This window comes from Acomys minous (genome assembly GCF_964271855.1).
Source record: "Acomys minous genome assembly, chromosome: 13".
NCBI classification, from domain to species: domain Eukaryota; kingdom Metazoa; phylum Chordata; class Mammalia; order Rodentia; family Muridae; genus Acomys; species Acomys minous.
In genome coordinates, this window is record NC_140495.1 from 105392033 (window position 1) to 105413194 (window position 21162).

Below are 21162 nucleotides of genomic sequence, written 5' to 3' on the forward strand. Positions count from 1 at the left end.
GGAGTGTACATCTTCAATATAATCTGCAGGAAATCTGCCCAGCAGAGCAAAGCGATAGACAGTGTGTGTGGGGGGGTCTCTGCCATGGCAGATATGTGAGACAAGCATGGAAAGGCAATATGGCAACAACAAGCAGTCTTGAGGCAAAAATCCCTGGAGATACACCCATTCGTCAGCCGTGCACAAACGACCGGGCTGCCTCCAGGATGTTTGCTTGCCTGCTTTGGCCAATCCGGCATCCAATGCTTCCAGCACCTTCCCTTCCTTCTCAAGGCTGCGTTATACCCTATCCTCCAGACGGGCCGCATCTTAGGAAGATGCTGGGATCAGGTCCTCAGGGAGCTCCCAGAGGAGGAGCAAGCTTAAAGAGCCTTACTGGGACTAGGGGTGTGGGTCATTTGGTAGGGTGCTTGCCTAGCATGCATACGATCCAGGGTTCAATCCTGAACCCTGATTAAAATGAGTAGGGTACTACATACCTGTGATCACAGCATGTGGTGGCAGAGGCAGGAGAATTATAGTTTCAAGTCTTGGCTGCATAGTGACTCAGAGGCTAGCCTGGGCTACGAGAGACCCCGGCTTTGTGGTCAGACATCTTCCATGCTGCAGCAAACGCTATTGTTCTGGTTCCAACCCTGCTTGGCTCTGTTCTTCCCCCAGGGGCCTCAGAGTGCTGCAACAGGGGGCTGCACCACAGTGACACAAGCAGACTCTTGGCAAAAGTGTGAAGCTTAAGTGGGTCCCAAAATTGACAGGAAATGGTGCAGGTGGAAGTGCAGGTGGCAGGGGGTGCCTCCAAGGAGCCAGCGCATGTACCCTCGCTATGCCGATTTCCAGAGGGCCGGAGGCTTTTCTGTGCACCAGAACCCAGCCACGGAGCCCTAGAACGGCCCCGACCCAAGGTTCCAGAAGGACTGGGATTCTATTTCCAGGGAGCCTTCAGGTGGTGACGCCAGGGGTTATAGAGAACCCCGCCATTTGACAGGACGGCTGGCGGAAGCACTGTCTTTAGGGAGTTCTAGACATGGGGAGAGAAAGGAAAGGCCACCTGCAAAGATACTTGCAAGATGCAGTAACAAAAGCCAAGGAAATTAACTCACCACCCGAAGTATTCATGAGACAAGGAAAAGATTATTCATTATTTAGAAGTCATTGCTAATGGCAGGTCTGACCACGGAGAAAGAGTATTTATTTAAAATATTTTTATTTAATTTTAATTTATATGGGTTGGTGTGAGGGTGTCAGATCTTGGAGTTGCAGACAGTTGTGAGCTGCCGTGTGGGTGCTGGGAATTGAACCCCAGGTCCTTTGGAAGATCAGGCAATGCCCTTAACCACTGAGCCATCTCTCCAGCCCTATGTATTATTTATTTATTTATTTATTTATTGTGAGACAGTGCTTTTCTATGTAGCCCTGACTAGCCTGGAACTCTGTAGACCAAGTTGACCTCCAACTCAAATATCTACCTGCCTCTGCCTCCAGAGTGTGGGATTAAAGGCATGTGCCAACACACCCAGTATTTTGTTTTTTGAGACAGGGTTTCTCTGTGTGATAGCCCTGGCTGTCCTGGACTTGCTCTGTAGAGCAGGCTGGCCTTGAACTCACAGTGATTCACCTGCCTCTGCCTCCTGAGTGCTGGGATTTCAGATGTACGCCACCACCCACCTCACCCAGGCCTAGTGTTTTATCTGTGAGATTTTATTTATTTTATTTGTGTGTGTGTGTGTGTGTGTGTGTGTGTGTGTGTGTGTGTGTGTGTGTGTGTGTTGGAATTTCACTTGTGTGTAGATGCCCACAGAGGGCATCTACCCAATGTGGGTGCTGGGAGTTAAACTCCAGTCCTGTGAAAGAGCTGCAAGTACTCTTAACTGCTGAGCCATCTCTTCAACTCAAAAAGGGTTTATTCCAGTTCCCAGTTCCAGGTTCCAGGACACCATAGCATGGAAGTCATAGCATCGGGAGCTCAAGAGAGCTAGTCACAAGACAGCAGCACTCAAGCACAGAAACAATGGTGCATGCATTCCCATGCCAGGCCCCTGCTCTCCCTTTCATCTGTGCCACGCCCAGCCCATGAATGGTGGCACCCACATTCAGGGTGAGGTTTTTTTTCTTCTCAGTTATCTGAAATTAAAAAAAAAAAAAAAAAGCCCAGGGGCTGGAGAGATGGGCTCAGAGGTTAAGGGCACTGTCGGCTCTCCCAGAGGTCCTGAGTTCAATTCCCAGCAACTACATGGTGGCTCATAACCATCCAGAATGCAATCTGATGCCCCCTTCTGTCCTGTGGGTGTACATGCAGACAGAGCACTCTATTCATAATAATAAATAAATCTTTTTTTTAAATCCCTAACATTGAGTGAAAGTGATGCACGCCTTCCAGCACTCTGGAGGCAAAAGCAGCCATATCTCTGTGTCTTTCAGGCCAGCCTAATCTACAGAGCAAGTTCCAGGACAGCCAGGGATACACAAATAAACCCAGTCTCGAAAGCCAACAAAAATAATAACAACAAAAAGATGCTAGCTCTCTTGGCCAAAGGACTTTGCATGGTAGGCCCTGGAATGAGCCAAGTTCTGAGGGTCCCAGACACAAGTCTTAAGCCTTGTTAATGACTGTACTTCACGTGGGGTATCTATGCACATCTTTCCCTATTTTCTGTTGCTGTAACAGACTGCTTCAGAGTGGATAATTTATAATGAACAGAGATTTGTTTGGCTCAAGCTGAGAAATCCAAGAGCATGGTTTTGGCACCTGACAAAGGTCTTGGTGCCATATCATGCCACAACACAACAAAGAAGGGCAGAAAAAGAGGAAAGGCATGAGCCACCTTTATCAGGACCCTGCTCCCACCTCCGGAAGAACCTTCATCTGGCCTCCTAGGCAGAGCCCTCCTGGTTCACACCTTGGAAATTCCCCACCTCTCCACACGGTGGCGCTAGAGACCAGGCTTCCCCACATGAGTTCTGCCTGGGCCGACTACAGCAACTGGCCTGCGTTAATGGCAAGTGGCAGACCCAGCAGAAACCCACCAACCATGGTTGTTTTATACCCAGTCAGCCAAACCGAAGCCTCCCCCCACCCTTGCTCATGGCCTCGCCCAGCCAAAACTCCCTGGGAGTGTCCTTCCTGAGTGTCCACTAGCCTCCTCTGGTTCCTCTGGTTCTAGATTCTTCTCCTTCCCTGGTTTCACCCAACCCATCTCCTCCTGCTCTCTCCTCCCAGCACCCCAAGCTCCACGTTTTCAAGCAGAGACAAGCACTGAGACATGGCCCTTGCCACTAAGTTCCAGGATAACTCAGGATTTACTTGCTTGTTTGGTTGGTTGGGTTGGGTTGGGTTGGTTTTCTGTTTGTTTGTTTGTTTGCTTGCTTGCTTGCTTGCTTGCTTGACTGATTGGTTGGTTTTTGTTCTTGTTTTGTTTTGTTCTGAGACAAGGTTTCTTTATGTGCCCCTAGGCTAGTCTGGAACTCATGATGTAGCCAAAGATTATCCTGAACTAGTGGCAGCCATCTTTCCTCAGACTCCTGAGGTACAAATATGAGCCACCACACCCAGCAAGTCCCAGGAAAAGAAGCCCAGACCCATGAGCAGTCATCCCCTGCTGTCCTTCCCAAGCCCTGGGCAACCTTATAACACACAACAACAACAACAACAACAACAAATAATAATTCTTTAAAACCTTACTAAAACAATCTAGATGAGCAGGGTGTGGTGGTGCTTGCCTTTAATCCCAGCACTAGGAGGCAGAGGCTGGCCAATCTCAGTGAGTTCAAGGCCAGCCTGGCCAATCTCAGTGAGTTCAAGGCCAGCCTGGTCTACAACCAGGACAGCCACAGCTACACAGAGAAACCCTGTCTCCACAGACCAAAAAGAAAAAGAAAACAACCTAATTTAAAAATTGGCTGTGAGCCAGATGGTGGTAGCACATACCTTTAATCCCAGCACTTGAGAGGCAGAGGCAGGTGGATCTCTGTGAGTTTGAGGCCAGCCTGGGCTGCAAAGTGAATCCAGAACAGCCAAGGCTACACAGAGAAACCCTGTCTCAAAAAAAAAAAAGTTGGCTATGTAACTAAGTGGAGTTGCAAATAGCTAGGAAACACTTTTTTAAAAAAGATTTACTTATTCATTTTATGTACATGAGTGTTCTGTTTTCATGCACACCAGAAGAATGCATCAGATTCCATTACAGATGGTTGTGAGCCACTATGTAGTTGCCAGGAATTGAACTCAGGACCTTTGGAAGAGCAGCCAGTGCTCTTAACTGCTGAGCCATCTCTCCAGTCCCTAGGAAACATTTTTTAAGATTATTGTAGGTAGGTCTGGAGAGGTGGCTCAGCTGTTGAAAGAATTTGCTGCTTTTCCAGAGAACCCAGATTCAATTCCCAGCACCCACATAGTGGCTCACACACACATGCCCTGCCATTCTAGTTCCAACGGACCTGTTGTCCTCCTCTAGAGTCCTTGGGCACCAGACATATATGCATACAAAATAACCATACACATAAATTTTTTTAAATTAATTAAAAACAGTTTAAAAATAAACTCTGTGGGACATTAAACATACTCTAAGTAGTAAATATGGAAAGAGATTTGTAAGAAAGGAGAGCAGGCATAGGAGGTGGGGGGTGGGAGGGGACGCGGCATGAGACACATCTTTAATCTCAGCAGAGTCAGGCGGATCGCTGTGAGTTCGAGGCCATCCTGGTCTACAGAGTGAGTCCAGGACATCCAAGGCTACACAGAGAAACCCTGTCTCAAAAAACAAAAACAAAAAATCCCCCAAAACACTACAGTTCTAGGTGTCAGACTCCTAGGACTGGAGTTATAGACAGTTGTGAGCCACATGGGTTCTGGGAAATGAACCCAAGTCTTCTGGAAGAGCATCTGGTGCTCTTAAGTGCTAAGGCATCTCTCCAGCCCAAATTTTGTAATTTTTATTTTATGTGTGTATGAGTGTGTGGCTAAATGTCTGTGTGCTCACTATTTGTATGCAGTACCCAAAGAGACCAGAAGAGGGCACTGGAACTAGAATTCCGGACAGCTGTGAACTGCCCTGTGGCTGAACTTTCTCTCAAAGAGTACACATCTTGATACAAATAGTTACAAAGTCTCATTTGCAAGGATCATGGAAATAGAAGGAAATTAGCGGCATTCTTTCAGAAAACATTGAAACAAACTAACCAGTATCAACTGAAAACAAAGAACAAATAGTATCTATTTTATGACCTATCAGGGCTGGCTCCAGGATTCCAAATAAAATGCGATCACATTTTTGCAACTAAATAATTCATGCTAGCAGAGGGATCGCATTACACCTGGCTTCCAGTTGACTGTCTGGTCACTACTACCTAAATAGTAATAAAGTGACTTGTTAAATACAAGGTAATTACACACTGGGATCTTTCTAATGTTGATTGCTGGGAACGCTTTAAACTTAAGTGGGCTGTGCTAAATGCCTTGTCTATATTGATACCTTATGAGCCAGCAGGGTCACGGTTAGTGGTCCTGAGATTAAATGTGAGCATCAGAGCCCGGCTTGGTGGTGCACACCTTTAATCCCAGCACTTGGGAGGCAGAGGAAGAGGCAGATAGATCTCTGTGCGTTGGAGGCCAGCCTGGTCTACAAAGCGAGTCCAGGACAGCCAAGGCTATACAGAGAAATCCTGTCTCAAAAAACAAAACAAAACAAACAAACAAAGTGGGCATCAGAGGGAATGGAAGGGAGTCTCAACTTCTGAGGCAGCACTAGGAAGTAAGAGCCTAAGTCCCCAGATGTATGACTGAGCTGGGTTTTTTGTTGTTGTTGTTTTTGTTTTTGTTTTCTATTACTATTTGTTTGGGTTGGGTTGGTTTTGGGTTTTTCTGAGAAAGAGTCTCTATCTTGTCCTGGCTCTTCTGGAGCTTGCTGTGTAGACCAGGCAGGCCTTAAATTACCAGACTCTACGGACTTTGATTCTTGAGGACTGGCCTTAAAGCTGTGCACCACCATGCCAGAGTTGGCCTAGGTGTTGTTTTGTTTTTGTTGTGGTGGTGGTGATGGGGTTTTTTTTTGTGGGGGGTGGGGTAGGGGATTGTTTTGGTTTGTTTTAATTTTTCTGGACAGGGTTTCTCTGTGTAGCCTGGCTGTCCTAGAACTTATCTGTACACCAGAACTCACAGAAATCTGCCTGCCTCTGCCTCCCAAGTGCTAGGATTAAAGGCGTGTACCACCACTGCCTGGCTTGACTTGGGTTGTTTTTAATACAGTGGTCCCAAGGTGGGTATGGTGGCTCAGACCTGTAATACAAGCAGTAGGAAGGCAGAGGCAGGTGGGTCTGCCAATTTGGGGCCAGCCTGGTCTATATAGTAAATTCCAGAACAACCAAGGCTGCATAGTGAGATCCTGTCTCAAAAAAAGGACAAAATCCAAGTGGTGGTGGATTCACTTGGGTGACAGAGGCAGGCTTATCTCTGAGTTCAAGACTAGCCTGGTCTACAGAATGACTTCCAGGACAGCCAGGGGTACAGAGAAACGTTGTCTCTCAAAAGCATTAAAATTAAAAACAAAACAAAATTTAAAAAAGAAAAAGAATTGCTTTGCCCCAGAGACCATGGGAGCACAGAGTGAAGAGGCTGCCTGCCTCTGCCTCCCAAGTGCTGGGATTAAAGGTGTGCATCACCATGCCCAGCCTTGTTTTGTTTTTTTTTGTTTGTTTGTTTGTTTTTGTTTTTCGAGACAGGGTTTCCTCTGTGTAGCCTTGGCTGTCCTGGACTCATTTTGCATACCAGGCTGGCCTTGAACTCACAGAGATCCGTCAGCCTCTGCCTCCTGAGAGCTAGGATTAAAGGCGCGCACCACCATGCCCGGCTCAATTGTCTAAACATTTGCAATTGTGAATGTGGTGGTGTTAGCATTAAGTCTTGCAAAGACAGACAGTGCCAATATCTACCTATCAGTGGTGGGACATCCCAATACTTCTCAAGGCATTTATCGTCTCTGTCTTAAAGGAAATAAAACTTCTTTCACAAAGAGAGGGACAAGTAAATGTCAGAAACATGACTATTCAAAAGACGTTCAGGATGTGTTGAGCGGCTGTGCAGAATATCAAAGCCTGCGTTTTCTTTCAGGCCAGCTTATCTGTTGGGAGTTTATGGAACCTACACAAGCCAGCCAGGCAGGGCACATTTCCTGGTTCCTTTGCATAAGAGGCAAAATGCCCAAGTTCACACCTGAAGCCTTTTCCACCCTGCCAGCTTCACCGTGCCACCTGTTGTCCCTCTCTTAGCCCACCCGGCCTCCTCAGGCCCTGGCACCTGCTCAAACTATAGTTTTCCACACAGCAGATTCACAGAAAACCTGCCAGGGTGGTTTTCAGCTGTTTCCGGGTAAGGAGCTTTCCATGGCGACAGGTGGCTTTCCACCCTGGCACATTTGCATATTCATGCTCACCTTTAAAGTTCAGCTGCTCCTGCTACTTTGCAGTTTGTCATGACCAGCGTAACCACTCCCTGACATATGGCGGCATCCTCACTGCCAGCTCCATTACTGGCAAAGATATTCCCACATATGCACTTATAAATATTCCCTCTCTCTCTCTCTCTCTCTCTCTCTCTCTCTCTCTCTCTCTCTCTCTCTCTCTCTCTCCTTTTTCCAGACAAGGTTGGTTTCTCTGGGTAGCCCTGGCTGGCCTGGTACCCACTCTGTATACCAGGCTAACCTTGAACTCAGGTTCTACCTGCCTGTCTCCCAATTTAAAGGCATGTGCCGCCGCCACCACCACCACCAGCAGCAGCAGCCAAAGCTACATAATAAAGAGAACTTGTCTCAAAACAACAAGAAATCAAAAAATATGATTTAGAGGCAGGTGGTGGTGGCTCACGCCTTTGATTCCAGCACTCAGGAAGCAAAGGAAGGTGCATCTTTGAGTTCAAGGCTAGCCTGGTCTACAGAGTGAGTTCCAGGACAGCCAGGGCTACAACAGAGAAACCCTATCTGGACAAAGCTAAAAACAAAACAGAAAGTGAAAAGATGCCTTGTGTGTTCAAGGGCTTGGGAACCAGTAGGAATTGATTTCTCCGGGTTCGTCCTCGGGTGGAAGAGGCTCTATGGGCAGAGACAGCAGGCAAAGTCATCAAACCAAGAAAGATGACCCCACAGCCTGGGTCTCAGCCTCAGATAACGGGATTAGGCTCTGCCTAGAAATTTGGTAATTTGAAGGTGAGCTGGTGAGCTATAGGTTTCAATTCCTCAAGGAAGCCAGACAGGGAATCTTGTCTACAGCTGCACCAGTGGGAGGTCTGGGACAGGACAGCCAACAAGGGGAGAGGGCGCGGTCCCAGCGGCGGGAGCGGGAAACTGCGGTGCTGAGCACGCGCGGAGCCGCTGCGCGCGGGACCCACCAGGACGGCAGGGAGTGCGCAGGCGCCAGAGCCGGAGGGTGGAGCCTCCGCCCGCTCTTCGTCCCGCCTCCGCGCAAGCAGCGTCTCTCCCAATTGGGCGGCGCCTCTACGACGGGCGGGCGGGGGGCGGGGGGAGCGCCGTCGCGTCCGGTGACGTCTCCCGCGGACGTCGATACAGTCGGCGGCGTCGACTGCCGAGTCGGACTCGTCCGCTGGAAAATGGCGGAATACTTGGCCTCCATCTTCGGCACCGAGAAAGACAAGTGAGTAGGGCCGCCCTGCCGGGACCTGGGCGGAGGCGGTAACGGGCAACGGGTGCTGGCCGAGGCAAGCGGCGGTCGCGTCCAGGTCTAGCGGGTGGCTCGGCCCTGGCGGCCTCGCGCGGCTTGGCCCCGCTGCCTCGTGGGCCGGGCGGCTCGGGCTGGGCCTCGGCGCCTAGGGCTCCACGGTGCCCCACGCCGGGTTCTACGCGGGGCCCTGCTCCACGCCGCGCTCCTGCCGCCGCCCCAGCCTCCTGTGGCGAGTTAAACACGTTTCTTGCAACTTCGGGCTTTGAGTGTCGTGTCGGAAGTGCGGTGGCACCGTGCTCGCGAGCACTCAGTCGCTGGGGCTGATGATTGGAAGCGGTTCCGACTGAATAAACCTCCGCCTGCTTAAGTCTTGGTGGACCCGCTTTTTTTTTTTTTTTAAGGTTTGCATATCCGTAGGTAACTGTTAGGGTAAGTGGAAAAAAATAACAATAGTTCCGCATGTATTTGTATGCCATTGTGGCCCATACTCATTTTCAGTGTGTCGGCCGAATCTTAGGGTAAAGGAAATGTCATCATACGCTTTGAAGGACCATTCCTACTTTGAAAACCTAAAAGTTAAGTGTCTGGCTTAATCTGCTATCAGTAAGTAATCACCCGTCTTTCTATTTTTGAATTTTGTTATTAGGTTTATGCAGGTATTTGCAATAGATAACATTTTTGGTGCCACATTCTCACTGTTGAAAATGTTCTATTTTCCAGGATGGAGGCTGTCCGATCAGGGACCTTTATTATACAGTCTACTGTGTTTGAAAGGGAATGTTTCTAAAAGTCTCATGGCCAAATCGGCAGTCACTTTAGAGACATTTTATTGGGTGTCAGGTCTAGGTCAGTCTTCCGAGAATCAGATGGGATAAAATTCGCCTTCTCAGGAAGTCATGGAGGAAGGCTCTGTGTGTTGTGGTAAAAAGATGACTAAAAGCCGGGCGTGGTGGCGCATGCCTTTAATCCCAGCACTCGGGAGGCAGAGGCAGGAGGATCGCTGTGAGTTCGAGGCCAGCCTGGTCTAAAAAGCAAGTCCAGGACAGCCAAGGCTACACAGAGAGACCCTGTCTCGAAAAACAAAAAAAAAAAAAAAAAAAAAAGATGACTAAAATACATTAAAGGCACTGGAGAGGTGACTCAGTGCTTCAGAGTGTGAACTGCTCTTGAATTGGCCAGGAGTTTGGTTCCCTGAATCCACTTCATGCTGTCTGGTGTTTCTCTGCCACCTGTAACTCCAGATGTGGAGAGATCTGTTGCCTCTGCCACCACACATCCCTGCACTTAGGCATTACATCCCTACCCACACATACAGGTAGTTAAAAATAGAACCTTTAAAGTACTTTAAAATCAATGTCCAAAACCAGGTGTTATGGTACACTTTGTCCCAGCATTCCAGAGACAGAGGTAGGTGGATCTCTGAGTTCCAGGACAGCCAGAACTACATACAGGTCCTGTTTCACATGTACATTTGTTTGGTGCTATGCAAGATTGCAGTCCCTAAATGCTGGGGTTACAGAGAAGATGGCCTGGAACATAGTGAAATGTGTGTGCCAGTTCTGCCATGAGGTTTCCCTGCCTTGATGCCTAAGGGCTGGGACTTACAGAACTTAGGGCATAGTAGTCTGGCCCTGGGTTCATAGCTGTGTTGAAGGGCCATCTTAGCAAACTATTTAGGATTTTTTGGTTGGTTGGTTTTGGTCTTCGGAAACAAGATTTCTCTGTAACATTGGGTAGCTGTCCTGGACTCAACTTTGCAGACTATGCTGGCCTTAAACTCAGAGATATGCTTCCCTCTGCCTCAGTGCTGGGATTAAAGGTGTGCACCACCACTGCGCAGCAATTAAACAAACAAAAAACTAGGTTACTTATGTTATTACATCTGAAACAGGTGCATGGGGTGCCTCTTAACTTTGGGGTTTTTTAAAGGGGGAAAGTGTGGGTCTTTACTAATTAAATATTTAGTGGTGATATTATTATAAGTTATATTTTTCTAGGCCCAGCTTGTCTGATAGAAATCACCCTTTTTTTCCTTGTACTTCTTCCCTGCCCCACCCCCGAGACAGGGTTTCTCTGTATAACTTTGGCAGTCCTGAACCTGCATTGTAGACCAGGCTGGCCTCGAACTCAGAGATCCCACTGCCTTTGCTTCCCAAGTGCTGGGAGCACAGTTGTTCATCAGGTTCCTCCCCTGAGGAACTTAGATTACTTCCTGATCATCAGGAGAGGATAACTGGTCTTCGTGGTCCACTAAAAGTATCAGTGAGGCAGCATTCCTCCCTCTGCAGCTGGCTTCTGAAGGGAAGCTGTACCAAGTAACTGTTCACACCACGACGGCTTTGATTGCTTGTGGCTGCACGGAGTATCTGTAGTACTAAGGGCATTGATGGCAGGCGAGATGCTCCTGTGTGGTTTCTCAGGCAGGCTGGGTCTCTGAATAGCACATTTGCACTGAGGTGAAGCCAAGACACCTGGTGGCTGCAGACCAGTTTGGAGCTTCCCTCTTGGTTGGTAGATGAGTTGGAGAAAGCCTCAGCGTGCCTTGCAGTTCTCTTTAGATAATGACAGCACTCGGCATGTGGGTATGCACACGCCTCAGTTCCGGAGACAGCACCTTGTTGTCAGTGTCCTGTTCTTATAGGTGGCTTCCAGGACCCAGAGTGAGACAGTCTTTAAAAAAGCAAAGAAAATATTAAACAGAGAGGGGGTTTGGAGTAACAGGAAGCTGGTTAGAGTTAGAACACTTCTGTGGGGAGCTAGGGTAACAACCACTGACATACTGTCTGCAAGAGGAAACAGCCAGCAAGAACTGCCTAACTTCTGTCATCTGGAAGAAAAGGAGCTGGGAAGTAGGATCAAGGTAATGGTGTTTCTGCCACATCTTTCCAGAACTAATCGGATCTTATTTTCCCTTACAGAGTCAACTGTTCATTTTATTTTAAAATCGGAGCATGCCGTCATGGAGACAGATGTTCTCGGTTGCACAATAAACCGACCTTTAGCCAGGTTTGTGTGTTGTTGGGTTATTTATTTATGTATTTGTTTTCCTAACATCAATTATCAAAAGTTCTTCTGCTTTCAGGGGCAGTTAATGTTTTCGTGCATTTAGCAGCTCATTTTTTTTCCCTCTAGTTTTATTTTGCATTTGTTGCAGAGGGTGATGGACCCACCCCAGTGGAAAGCCTTGCTGTTCTTAACCTTAGAGGAACTTCTTAAAATATGGCTGGATGTTGGCTGCAGCTGAGGTTCACTGCCCTGTTCTTCCCCGTATGGAGAGACACTGGTGGATACAGAGGGATTTCTGCTCCCTGGGCAGTAGTGATGCAGTCACTGGGCAAGGCATTTGGCATGAGTGTCAGCAGATCCAGCATGGTCTAATGCCCAAGATGACCCCCTAAGGCATCGTGATCATAGAAACTTAATGATAGGCCAGGCTGTGGTGGTGCACGCCTTTAATCCCAGCACTTGGGAGGCAGAAGCAGGGGGCAGATCGCTATGAGTTCGAGGCCAGTCTGGTCTACAAAGCGAGTCCAGGACAGCAAAGGCTACACAGAGAGACCCTGTTTCGAAAACCCCACAGTCCCCCCCCCCCCCCCACATTCCCCATTTGATAAAAGGAGGGAGAAAGGGATCTTGCTTTTAGAATGTAAGCCCTCAGGAAACTATGCCTTGGATAGTTTTGTTTTGTTTTGCTTTTAAGATTTATTTATTGTGTGTATGTGCTTCATGCATGTACACCTGCACACCAGAAAAGGACACCAGATCTTATTACAGATGGTTGTGAGCCACCATGTGGGTGCTGGGAATTGAACTTGGAACCTTTGGAAGAGCAAACAGTGTTCTTAATCCCTGAGCCATCTCTCCTGCCCCCAGTATTGGATGTTTTAGAGGAGAAAGCATGATAACTTTCCTTCCTGATCATCCCTCACTATCCCGTGGTTAGTGTAGGAGGTGTCTGTCCTCTAATGACCCTAAAAGTGTCCCTCTCTGTGAATTTTAAGACTATCAGAGCAGCTGCTTTAAACTGTGTTATGAGTGTGGTGTTTGTCTGATGATTATTAACAAAATCTCCTACCTGACGCGGTGGGTGGTTGTAGGCTGCTGACCCTGCATGCCGTCAGTGTCCTTGTGCTGGTTAACATGCATGTGAGGTGGTGGGCAGAGAGACTGTTCTTACGATCCAAAAGCCGTTGCTGCCTAAGCACTACGGCCTGGAACAAAGTAGGGAAGAGCAGGCCCTGTAGATCAATGATAGAGTAACAGCCTCGGTTGTGTTGGCTTGGCTAGTCAAGTAACTAGCTTCCCCTTTACATTGCTTTCACTACAGTGAGCAGCTCTGTATGCCTCAGTACTGGGGAGACCTGCAGGGACCAGGCGTCCACTTTGCTCCCAGTTGGAAGCTGGGTAAAGTCAGCTCTGAAAAACTTATGAAGGTGCAGGCCCAGGGTGGTAGAGGACTCAGTGGTTCAGGGTGTGTGGTCTGATGTTCAGCCTTCCTCCCAGGTGGGTTCCCGCAGCAGACCTGTGTCCCAAACACTGTTCCCTACCCTACACCCTTTGAGCACAGCTGGAAGCCAAGCTCACTGGTCTGCGGAGCACTTAGAGTTGCTTTCTTTATAGCAGGTTGTTGAGAGGCCGTCTGTGCTGTGGGTCACGCAGTCTGTTGCTAGCATAACGTAGTGTAATTAGGGTGGGTTTCTTTGTAAGCTCTAGTGATGTGGACGTGAGATTGATGTACTATATTAGCTTACTAACTTAAACATGGTTTGTTTTTTCAGACAACTTGATTTTAAGAAGAACGGTACAGTGTAAGGTTTCAAGTCTGCCTGATCCAGTTTAAAGCACAAGGGCTAAAAGGATTTTTTCTTTAAAAGAAGGATCGCAAAAGAGCAAATGTTTTAACTATTGTATTATGTAAACAGAGACCCACCAAGAAAGTGTAAATAAGAGTCAGGTATCCAAGACAACGGGTGTGGCTGTTTTGCTAAGAGACCTTGAGTGCTGCATACAGTTGAAGTATGCATTTGGTTAAGAGAGATAACTGTGTGGGGAATATGATTATTATGTGACTTTTTAACATGTTCTTGTGTGCTGGCTTGAAGTACAAGAAAATGTTAGTGTTCTCTTCTCTTGTATAGAAGCACTTTATCATTGGTAATGGGGACCACTCAAAACAACAACGGATACAGTTCCTTCTTGGTTGCTGGCTGACTTGACCCAAGTCACTGCTCAAACTCTGTTTTCATAATATGATGGTTTTGGTATACTCTGCACAAGACACAAGTGTCTGACTTGTGGCAAAACAAAAAACAAACGTTAACCGTTTGCAAACAAACTGTCTCTTTGCAATTGTCTAATATATGCACAGCAGCCAGTAGAATTCCCCTTTTTATTTTTTTTTTCCCCGCAGACCATCTTGATTCAAAACATCTATCGTAATCCCCAAAACAGTGCACAGACGGCTGACGGCTCACACTGTAAGTCCCACAGTTGGAGAAATTTTTTTAAACGATGGTGTTCAAGAGCCCACTCTTAATTGAGACCTAACGCTGGCTCTGAGCTGCTGACATAGAGCTGTTGCAAACAGGACACGGTGCTGGAACCGCGTGGCGCACAGCCAGAACTTGACGGGCCACAGGCGCTCAGGAGGCGCTTCTCCTAGGGAAAGTCACTGGCCGGCCTCTCCTGTTGACTAACATTTGTCACAAGAGTACCTGCCCACATGAAGTGGGTTTTAACCCGGGTAGCCAATTGCTGGCCTTTACCGTGACTGAACCCTGGCCTTTCTTAAGTTCTTTCTGTAAAGTTAAAATGGTAGGAATATTAAGGAGTCAACAAGGTAAGTTGCCCAGTAAGTGTGGGTTTTATTTCACCATTATGATTTTTCCTCTAGGAAGTGGAGATTTCATGGCATGAGATATTGCATTTCTCTGGTACAGCCCTTGGTTGGTCTCAGGTGTGAGCACTTTTCCTCTCAGTCTCGTCAGCTAAGAACCAGTGCCGTCCTTGCTTGGCTGGCACTTGGCAGTGGAGAGTCCGCTGTGGGCAGACGTGCAATATTGGCATCTCATGAGATCTCCCAGCACTGCAGTGTTAGCGTAGTTCAAGACAGCCACCAACCTAGGGGACACCTCTGCTCTAGAGAAATAACCTGCTCTCTTTTCAGCACTGACTCAACTGAAGCGATCGTCACAGGCAGCCGGTGAAGTGTGTACATTCAATTTCCATAATATAAAGTTGTTGCGTTTTGTATTTCAGACCATTGCCCTCTTGAACATTTACCGTAACCCTCAAAACTCTTCCCAGTCTGCTGACGGTTTGCGCTGTAAGTTCATACAAGTTCCTTCCCCGGTTCCCTGGGCTTGCGTGTCAGAGCTCAGTGTCCACTCCACCTGGTCTGCTGTGCTAGTGTCAAGAGCCGCCCACGTTCCTAGAGGTGGCAGGAGCTGTTGTCCCCTCTCACCTGCTGGAGATCTGAGTTCCTGTCCCTTAGTCAGGATGACAGTGACTGGCAAGGGCACCCCTGAAGTAGTTGGGACTTGCTGCTCTTTGTTCCCTCCGCACTTGGACCGTCACCCTGGGATGCACTGGGATTACAGTGTTCGAGGTCTGCTCTTCCCTCTGAAGAGCAGCAGCATCTGAACGGCTCTCTCGCTTTCTGGAACTCAGTGCAAATTGCTTAGAACTTTTCAGATTTTGTCACTCACTAGCCTCATTTCCATAAACTGCATGTCAGAGGTCACCCTCTTACGTGAGGGCCTTGTTCTGAGTGTTTCCCAGGTGAGGGTCTGCAGCCCGCACTGACGCATGCAGGTGTGCTGACCAGAAGAGCACTCCGCAGAAAAGATGCTCGGAGTCCAGGCGCCCACTTTGCATAGATAGCATCTTGAGCTTCTGGGAGGTAGCGTGCTGCATCTGGTAATAAAGGGTACTCATGGGGCAACAGCTTGAACCTGCATCAGTAAACACTCACTGCAGATTTCTTCATGTGCTGGGAGTTACTATACTTAGGTTGTGATTGCCTACAATGGAACACTGGGATGAAGTCGTGTCCAAACCCAAGGTAGACTCCCCTTGGATGGCCAAAGGCTAAAAACCCCAACCTACATGTCTTGGTTGGCCTACCCTGGGTAAATAGATGGTCCCAGGGCCACTGCCCGTTGGAGCTGCCCAGACCAGGAGGCATCTGGTGCTCGTTGAGGGGCCAGGTGTTGTGCCGTGCTGACCCTGACCTGACACTAGAGCAGTCTCTAAAGTGAGAGAGCAGTCACCTGGCGATCAACCCCTGGTTTACATACTTGGTTTTATTTTTTCATTTTTAGAAATAAGGTCTGTAGGAGGAGGGAAGTGTTTATGTGTGGCTTGATTAAGTAATGTTTGTTCATATTCCTGCCCTGGGGTACAAGCAAATGGAAAACAGGTGCTTGGTAACAATGATTGTTCTTCATTGCCTGGTTGATCACTTGGGGACTCTGCTTTACTGACAGGATGCTGTGTTTGCTGTCTATTTGCAATTCACATTTTGAAGTGTACTGTAAACTGACTTTTCGGCTCTTATTAAATCTTCCAATCTTGGGGGTCCAGGTTGTAGAAAGTAAATGAAACTAACTCTTCATTTTAGAGCAAAGTAGTTACCACCTCGACACGTGTAGAGGAATGCACTTTAGATACACAAATTAAAGTTAAATGTGAATCTCAGCTTTAAGAGTAGCATTTCTGTAAGGAAAGTAGTCGTTTTCTAAGTTGTAGTACTTAGAATACACTGAGCCCACTGGTGTTCTGTCTGGTCCGTGTCCTGGGTGCTGGTCTCAGTCCTTTTGACTGATGGAAACTGGACTGGATTAAGTGTAGCTGTCCTAAAACCACCAGTGTCTTTCAGAGACGTTAAAGCCTAGAGCTTTGGGTGTGGGGGTACTTTTTCCTGTTCTCATTCCACCTGAATACAGAAGGCCTTGCCTTTAACTGCCACAGTCTGCCTGTGGAACAGGCTCCTAAGCCTTTGCTTTCTAAGCCTTCTCAAGCAGGCCTGGGCACCCCTGAAGGTTTGGTCAGGCACCACATACGGGGCAGGCTCTTGTCAAGAGAGCCTGGTGCATTCAATTAAATTTGGGTTTTCAGGCCAGCTCATTTCCTCAAAATTCAAAATATCTAAAACAACTCCAGATAGAGGTTAGAGGGGAGCTGACGTTGTCATAATCAGAATGTGGGTTAGCTCTTAGTTTCAGATACCAAAAGACTTTTGAGCAAGCTCCAAGACACTGCCCCATACCCACCCAAGATGCCCTTGGTGGGCACCAAAAGAGGCAAGTGTCTGTGGGCTTTCCTCTTGTCCAGAAATACAGCTCACAGAAGGGGTCGGTCAAAGACCCGGCCTGGCCAACAAGCCAAATCCCTACCAGGCCCTTGCCAGCTCTTCACCCCACTGGTCTGTGGTGTCTTGGATTGAGGCTGAGGTAGTGCTTGCTGGAATAGCCTGAGCCTGGCCAAAAGTGCTCATGAACAGCCATGACTTCACAGTACTGAGGGTGGCTGACAGAGTAAACTTGGTGCAAAGGTTGGAAACACCTCCAACAAGGTCTAACTGTCTTTGTAACGAGACATCCAAAATGCTGACGTCTGGTGGCTTTGGTTTCCATCACATCAGGAAGCGTTTTCCAGCAGCCAGTGCTTGGCAGTGTGTAAAGACACACGAGCTCTTGATCACTCGCCCTGGGTGCAGTTTCCACTTTGACCTAATAAAGGGGAAATCAGTGTGCTTACCTGGCCTCCAGTCTTAAGGAAAACATTTTTATTTTTAAATGTCTTGATCCAAGAGTCACCTTTTTCCTTGAACTTTGTGTGGCCCTTTTGGTACCAACTAAAGCTGGCTGTGGTCTTGGTAGCCAGGACTGAGGTGGTGGGCATTTAAGATCTCAGCAACTCCAAGGCACAAGCAAGTCGGTGCTCCTGTAGCGTGCAGCTCTGGCCTGGCGTCCTCTAGACAGTCACTGTAGCAGTTGAGCTTGAGGACGGCAAGGCTGCAGGGCGCTCACCAGCGGGGTGTCTTTGACTGCAGGTGCCGTGAGTGATGTGGAGATGCAGGAGCACTACGATGAGTTCTTCGAGGTAAGTGTCGGGACAAGGCAGGAGGGTGGCTGCCATGGGGGCGGGCGGTGTGCAGTGCTCATCAAGCTGTGTTCCCCTTCAGGAAGTCTTCACTGAAATGGAAGAAAAGTACGGAGAGGTTGAGGAGATGAATGTGTGTGACAACCTAGGAGACCACCTGGTGGGGAACGTGTATGTCAAGGTACAGACAGATGGGCGCTGTGGGTCGCCATCCTGGTGGCTGTGGCTCTAGTGAGGAGTAGCTGGGTAGAAGCTGCTTGGACTGGCTGGGATTAGTCGGTATACTTTGTTTCCTTTTCCAGAGTAGCACTTAGGGGTGCTCTTTGTGGACTGGAGTTAAAAGGGAAGGCAACACTAGCTTCCTGGGTCCATCATGAGGGTTGGGAGGGTTTTTAGCTCTACTGCATCAGCCCATAAGTGTTCTGCCTCTGCGTGTGTAACAGTAGGCGGGTGGAGAACTAGGCCTCCACACAGGAGCGGAGTGGCAAGCACTTTGGTTTGCCTTTCCAGTTCCGACGTGAGGAGGATGCGGAGAAAGCTGTGATCGACTTGAATAATCGCTGGTTTAATGGGCAGCCCATCCATGCAGAGCTGTCCCCAGTGACTGACTTCAGGGAAGCCTGCTGTCGCCAGTACGAAATGGGGTAAGGAAGGGTACGCACAGCTCTGGTGGGGGACAGTGCTCAGTCAGCATGGGCACAGTGTAACTAACACGTCTGGGTGTGACCCACAGAGAGTGCACGAGAGGAGGCTTCTGTAACTTCATGCATCTGAAGCCGATCTCGAGAGAGCTGAGACGGGAGCTGTATGGGCGCCGGCGCAAGAAGTGAGTCCTGGTGCATGGTGAAGTGGACGGCTCCCCAGTGTCTGCTTAGGTCTTAGTCATCATTTCAATACAGAGTGCCTGGGGGAAGCCTGCCCCTGCTGTACAGAGAGGCACCTGTGCTCCACAGCTGCGCATGGCTTTGGGGGATTTGGATGGTGTGCCAGTTGTCTGGTGTTGCCTGTGTTGTCGGGGAGGAGGCTATGCAGGCACTAGGGCCACCCACTGTACTGCCTACATACAGGGGGGTGCTGGGCTCTTTGCTATCCCTGTATCCCAGCAGGGGTCAGGATGAGCCTTGTGAGTTCACTGCTTCTAGATGGTTCTCTCCCTCTCCTTACACATGGCTCAGAACATAGACATTGTTGCAATTGCTTTTATTGTCAGCAAGAAGCAGCTCTCCCGCCCTAAAAATTGGCCAGATGGACTCTGCCTAGCAAGTCCTAAGGAGCAGGTCAGGGTGGAGACGAGCTGTGCTGGCAGGTCAGCGGGTGTCTGTTCTGTGCTGATTTCCCACAGCTTTTGAGTTAGTTTTAAAAACGATAGAATGCCAAGTACACCACACATGTTCAGTTTGGAGGTGCATTCTTCCTGAAGATAGCATGTAAAATTGAAGTGTGTTTCATACTTGGGGTTTGCAAACCACTGGCTTCATGTGTCATCTCTGCAGTCAGGGCTGTCTGTGCTCTGCTTCTGATGCCATTTTCTTGTCCTTGGTCCAGGCATAGATCCAGGTCCCGATCTCGGGAGCGGCGTTCCAGGTCCAGAGACCGTGGGCGTGGTGGCGGCGGTGGAGGTGGAGGTGGTGGAGGACGAGAGCGTGACAGGAGGCGGTCAAGAGACAGGGAAAGATCTGGGCGATTCTGAGCCGAGCCGTTTTTACCGTGTGTCTGCTAGACAGTGTTGTAGTTGGTTGACAAGCCAGTTCATAATGGGATTTTTTTTTTAAAAAACAACAAAAAAAAAACAAAGATGGGTTTCTGAATAAAATTTGTAGTGATACAATACAGTATTGGTATGACTTCTTGTAAAGTGCATTTTCCTTTTTCTTTTTTTTAAGATTTATTTATTGCATGGTGGCACACACCTTTAATCCCAGCACTCGGGAGGCGGAGGCAGAGGCAGGCGGATCGCTGTGAGTTCAAGGCCAGCCTGGTCTACAAAGTGAGTCCAGGACAGCCAAGGCTACACAAAGAGACCTCGTCTCGAAAAAAACAAAAACAAAAAAAATATTACTATTTATATAGTATTCTGCCTGCATATGAGTCAGCAGGCCAGAAGAGGGCACCAGATCTCATAATAGATGGTTGTGAGCCTCCATGTGGTTGCTGGGAATGAACTCAGGACCTTAGGAAGAACAGACAGTGCTCTTAACCTCTGAGCCATCTATCTCTCCAGCCCCTGCAGTTTCTTTTCTAAAAGTGCTAGCCCCATGTTCTTGAGGTAGGGTCACAAAGTTTAGGGCATAAAATCACAGCAAGTGAGAGGAAGCCAGCTGCTCTAGTGTCCTTAGTGACCAGGAAGTTTCTTAAGACTTGTGGGAGGGTCTCCGCCCTCCTCTGCGCATCACAGCCAATGGGCCATTGTCCCTCTAGAGCCCCCTCAGCACTCAGCATCAGGCCACAGATGCTCTTTTCAAAAGCATGTCCTGGCGTGAGGTGCAGCGCAGGAACCTGCGAGGTTATGTGACCTGTGTGTGTGCAGAGCATGCCTGTGGGACAATATATTTACATGTTTAAGAAAGGATCGTGCAAGATTCCCAGCACTACAGCTGCAGAGCCCCTGCAGCGCTTGCTGTCATCCAAGGCCTTTCCATGTCGTGTCTCTTGCCCTGGTTGCCGGGGTTACCTGTGCTATGAGCTTCAGTGCCGCGACCCGAGTTACGCACCATCCTGTGTGGCACTCAGCTATTTCTGGGAATTGCCATGTTGCCTCCTGACAGCTCTTCATCCTGGACAGGAACCCAGTGTGGGTGTCCCATGGATTGCTCTAGGAAGCATTGGTTCCTCCCGTGTGCTCAGAACATCGCTCTCGGGGTTGGAGGACACTGATCTGTCCCTACATGCAACACACACCTCAGAAGGAGGTACTTCCCAGTCTCTCATGATACAGTTAGAGGTAATTCACTTTATCCGAGTCTGAAGAAGAGGCTAAGCCAGGTGTGTTGGCGCATGCTGATTTTAATCCCAGCACTGGGGAAGCAGAGGCAGGGGGATCTCTGAGTTAGAAGCCAGTCTGGTCTACAAAGTGCAGGACAGCCAGGACTATAATACAGAGAAACCCTGGCTGTCCTGGAACTCCCTCTGTAGACCTCACGGCCATCCGCCTGCCTCTGCCTCCCCAGTGCTGGGATTAAAGGCGTGTGCGGCTGCTGCCATGCTGGTTCAGCCAGCAGTTCTTAGTTCCTAGGTCACAACCTCCTTGGGGGTTGAACCACCCTTTCACAGGAGTCTCCAAAGTCTGTCAGAAAAGACAGATACTTAGACTATGATTCATAACAAAGCAAAACCAGAGTTACGTGAAGTAGCAACAAAATGCTTCCATGTTTGGGGGTCACCACAACATGAGGT

General features: G+C 48.6%; 1 protein-coding gene across 4 annotated transcripts; it reads left to right on the plus strand.

Annotated features, from left to right (window-relative positions):
* The first annotated feature begins 8509 nt into the window (after positions 1-8509).
* Positions 8510-19601, plus strand: U2AF1 (U2 small nuclear RNA auxiliary factor 1). 4 transcript variants are annotated; one of them, XM_084752499.1, is made up of 9 exons: positions 8525-8637; positions 9163-9267; positions 11583-11670; positions 14923-14989; positions 17720-17769; positions 17852-17950; positions 18280-18413; positions 18503-18595; positions 19315-19601. In XM_084752499.1, the coding sequence occupies exons 5-9, from the start codon at positions 17740-17742 to the stop codon at positions 19457-19459; spliced, it is 501 nt and encodes a 166-aa protein (XP_084608625.1). In that variant the 5' UTR covers positions 8525-8637; positions 9163-9267; positions 11583-11670; positions 14923-14989; positions 17720-17739; the 3' UTR covers positions 19460-19601. The 4 variants fall into 4 exon arrangements, with proteins under 4 accessions (XP_084608624.1, XP_084608623.1, XP_084608625.1 ...); XM_084752498.1 differs by lacking the exons at positions 9163-9267; positions 14923-14989 and adding an exon at positions 14075-14141 and having other exon boundaries at positions 8510-8637; XM_084752497.1 differs by lacking the exon at positions 9163-9267 and having other exon boundaries at positions 8510-8637.
* Positions 19602-21162: the final 1561 nt, after the last annotated feature.